Source organism: Epinephelus moara, chromosome 23, assembly GCF_006386435.1.
Source record: "Epinephelus moara isolate mb chromosome 23, YSFRI_EMoa_1.0, whole genome shotgun sequence".
Classification (NCBI taxonomy): domain Eukaryota; kingdom Metazoa; phylum Chordata; class Actinopteri; order Perciformes; family Serranidae; genus Epinephelus; species Epinephelus moara.
Window position 1 is genome coordinate 32,954,026 of NC_065528.1, and position 3,912 is coordinate 32,957,937.

Genomic DNA, 3,912 nt, shown 5'->3' on the forward strand with positions numbered 1-3,912 from the left:
GAGCACCTGGAGGAAACCCACGCTGAGACAGGGAGAACATGTCGGAGCACCTGGAGGAAACCCACGCTGAGACAGGGAGAACATGTCGGAGCACCTGGAGGAAACTCACGCTGACACGGGGAGAACATGTCAGAGCACCTGGAGGAAACCCACGCTGACACGGGGAGAATATGCAAACTCCTAACCCCAGGGTTCAAACCAGGAACCCTCTTGCTGTAAGGCGACAATGCTAACCAGTTTCAACACATTGTGACTTTACTTTAGGATGTTTTTAACAAACCCACTCACCAGAAAAATACTGCCATTGTACTTTTCTGTAAACTGTGGATACGTTACATTTGCATGTTATTCTGTAGGCTGGCGGATACATTTAAACTTTATTTTTCAACAACACTGTCGTTAAGGTGTGGGTTGGTTTAGGCACACAAAGAACACGCTTTTCATGGCCCTATCCCAGCTGGAAACACACTGATAGATCACTAAATCACAACCGGTTTTGTTGTGTGTTGGTGTTGAGCAGCTGTCTGCAGCTTGGCAGGCATCTTGCTGAGGTGTGACACCATCCCCTCCACCTCCAGGTGAAAAACCAGCTCATATACTATGTCACTTTGGAAACGTTGATATGATAAATATGAAATGCACAAATGTAACAAATCTGTGTGCAGAAACAAACAGTGCCAACATTTTCCTCTGGTGATTTTACAGGCACCACTCTGCTGACAGCAACAACAAACTTGAGCTGTAACAGTCAGTTCCATGTGTTCTCCTCAGTAAAACAACGCTCCTGATGAGCCTGACACCCGTCTGTTAAAAATAAAAATGTTCCCTTCACAGAGAACAGCAGCTGACAGACTTAACTTCCTGTCAGTTTCAGTGCTGACAAGTTTCACCGTGGAGAAACAACAACATGTTAACGCCTGAAACCTGTAACACAACACTTCTTTGTTCAGATATGTTCTTCACAAAACATAAGTTTGAGTCATATTCTGACCCACGGCCACCTGTTGAGCCCACACTGATGTTTATCCTCTGAATAAATGTACATTTTACATTTAATAACACAAATCACTTTCTGTACTGACCTGTTTGTGCTGCTGCGATGAAACAAGCTTCATTGATCGTCAGACTGAAACTGATCCGACCTGCAGCTCTGTCGTCAGTCTGAGCGACGTGATGCTCAGGAAACCGAAACTCCTCCTGGTGACAGGTCGCTGCCAGAGACACAAACCCACAACTGTTCTGCACAATTAGAGCATGATAAGAAAACTCTAATACTCCAACAGAAAGGTAAAAAAATCTAACACATTAATTTATAAGCACCAAACAAATGTATGAGTTTAATTACAGTCACAGACAGGACGATCATCAGTGAAATCAAACCAGTAAAATCAGAAGGAACACTTGATGCAAACACTCTAACAACTATCTCCCTTTCTTAAAATAATGCAGGAATTTTCACTTCCTCTAAATGTCCTATATTTTTTTGTCATTTAATTTTTTTTGTAGTTTTCTTTTAAACAGACATTCTACACCCAAACAGATGACTTATAAAACAAAAACAGAAGGACAGTCTATTACAACAACAAAAATATTTCACTGGTGCTCCCATATGAACGTTAATGTGTGAGTGTACAACTAAACTTTTTCTTTTGTATTTATTTAACTTATATTGTGCTTGTTGTTTATGTTGTTTGTTCTCACTTGCTGTTTGTCTTTAGTATCCTTTAAATAGCACTCAATCCGAGAGCTCCACCTCAATTTCGTTGTACTTGCACGATGACAATAAAGATATTCTGATTCTGATGTCTCGAGTCCTTAATAAATAGAAAGATGTTATCCCAGACTTCAGCAAATGTCCCTGTTGTATCATTAATTTGAGCCAATAAATATTCAAAGGATTCAGTTTCTGTCATCAGTCTGATTCATTCAGTGAATTCTTGGATTTTGTATTTTGCCAGTACTTTAGAACGACTCTTTCTGCAGAAATGAAACTGGTTGCTAACAAACCAAACTGAGCCACAGTGACACATCCTCACACCTCCAACACTTTCTATCATGTATCAGGCCCATCCTAAAAAGCTTTGACGAGATGTAATCAGGTATGGGCAGTATTTCTATTACTTGTATTTAAAATACGTATTTCAATTACATTTGAGTATTTTGTATTTGTATTTGATAAGGCCGATAAAAAGCAAATGTAATTTGTAACAAAATAATTTTGAGTGGAGTAATTTTGTATTTAAAATACTCAGAATACTTTCTCCACGAATCAAAAAACAAAAATAACAGGCTACACATTCTTAATATATTGGATGTAACAATATTTTTTATTTATTTAAAAAAAAAAAAAAAAATTTATCTGTATGTTTTTTAATCTTGGGCCCTTCAGTGACCTCGTGGTCTGTTTCACTGGACTGTGCATAACATAGGAAACTGTATGTTGTTGTGGTTGATGCTTGGGATGAGTCTGCTACAAATGAATTGCCTCACGTGGGATCAGTAAAGTTGTCTGAATCTAAATCTGAATCAATAAATAATATTTTAGGGCAGCCTACACCAAACTGTGAGAGAACAAGCGCAAATTTACAACAGCTGTGATCAAATTTGCTGCTATCACGACATTAATGGACGAATCATGGTTGTTCTTTCTGGCATAGTTATTCATGGTCTCTAGTTGCAAATTTTGAGCATTTTTGGTCAAGGACTTTTTGAGTTATTCACAAAAAGCTTTGTGGACCAACCGTCAGAGTGACCTGTAGAGCTGCGGGTCCCTCCTAAAAAGAAAAAGAAAAAAGGTATTTTCTGTATTTGAAAATACAAAATACATGTATTTCATTTTGATACATTTATTTGAGGGGTATTTTGTATCAAAATTCATTTTGATGTGTTTTTGCCCATCTCTGGGTGTAATAATATCTATATGAGTAAATGAGTAAATTTACTTCTAATATCTCTTGACAGTGCTGGATTAACTGTCCTGTCTTTGATCCTAAATAAGGAAAATATAAAACTTTATTAATCCTGATGGAAACTGCTCTGATATACCAAGTGTTGAGAGTGAAAATATGCGCAAAAAAATCTCATAAAACAGGAAGGTGCTTCATCATCATACGTTCATATAACACAAACAAGGAAGCAGAATAAATCTCCTCCCTCTAAAACCAACACACCCACGACAAGTATTCATCCGTGATGAAGAGACGCCTCAACTCCAGTATGAGTCATAAATAGTTTGATACATACTTTTGTTTGTTTAATAAGACAACAGCGAGCGTCGACCTCTGAGGATGAGAAATGAAACCAAAGACCTCAGTTCCTCTGACACAGACCCCCGCGTTAAAACTTAAATAAACATGTTTACAGCCTTGTACAAAAAACAGTCAACTTTCATGACGACTGTACGGGGCTGAATTTTATATAACTCACCTGTTTACGTTTTATTAAAGTTACTCATCATTATGGGCGGGGCCTCTTTGAGTGACAGGCTGTCTGCTGATAGTGTCCTCGGCTTCTCAGTCAGATCCACCCCTCGCTCCTCCACAGATCCACCCTCTCGTCCAAACATGGTCACTTGTGGTTCCACAAAACAAGATGGCAGCAGTCTGTGGGCAAAAGTCGCAGAAGCAGAGGTGTTACATAACTGAACACTATCAAATGTCTTCAACACTTTCTATATTACTTTATTTCTTTTCTTTCCTCAAGGCAGTTAAGGAAAAAGGAGTGAAGTTTGAGAACTATCAAATCAAACCATGACGCCTTTCAGAAAAGAGATTTAATTTACAGTAGCTATCTATCTATCTATCTATCTATCTATCTACCTATCTATCTATCTATCTATCTATCTATCTATCTATCTATCTATCTATCTATCTATCTACCTACCTACCTACCTACCTATCTATCTGTCTGTCT

General features: G+C 38.2%; 1 protein-coding gene across 1 annotated transcript in view; it reads right to left on the minus strand.

The window, feature by feature from the left end:
- Positions 1-1,155, minus strand: part of LOC126385271 (E3 ubiquitin-protein ligase TRIM21-like) — a 9,813-nt gene extending 8,658 nt beyond the window's left edge. Inside the window, exon 1 of the mRNA XM_050036881.1 lies at positions 1,083-1,155. Coding sequence (XP_049892838.1) covers positions 1,083-1,115 — 33 coding nt within the window. The 5' untranslated portion in view covers positions 1,116-1,155. The remainder of the gene's footprint in view (positions 1-1,082) is intronic.
- Between the last annotated feature and the right edge of the window lie 2,757 nt (positions 1,156-3,912).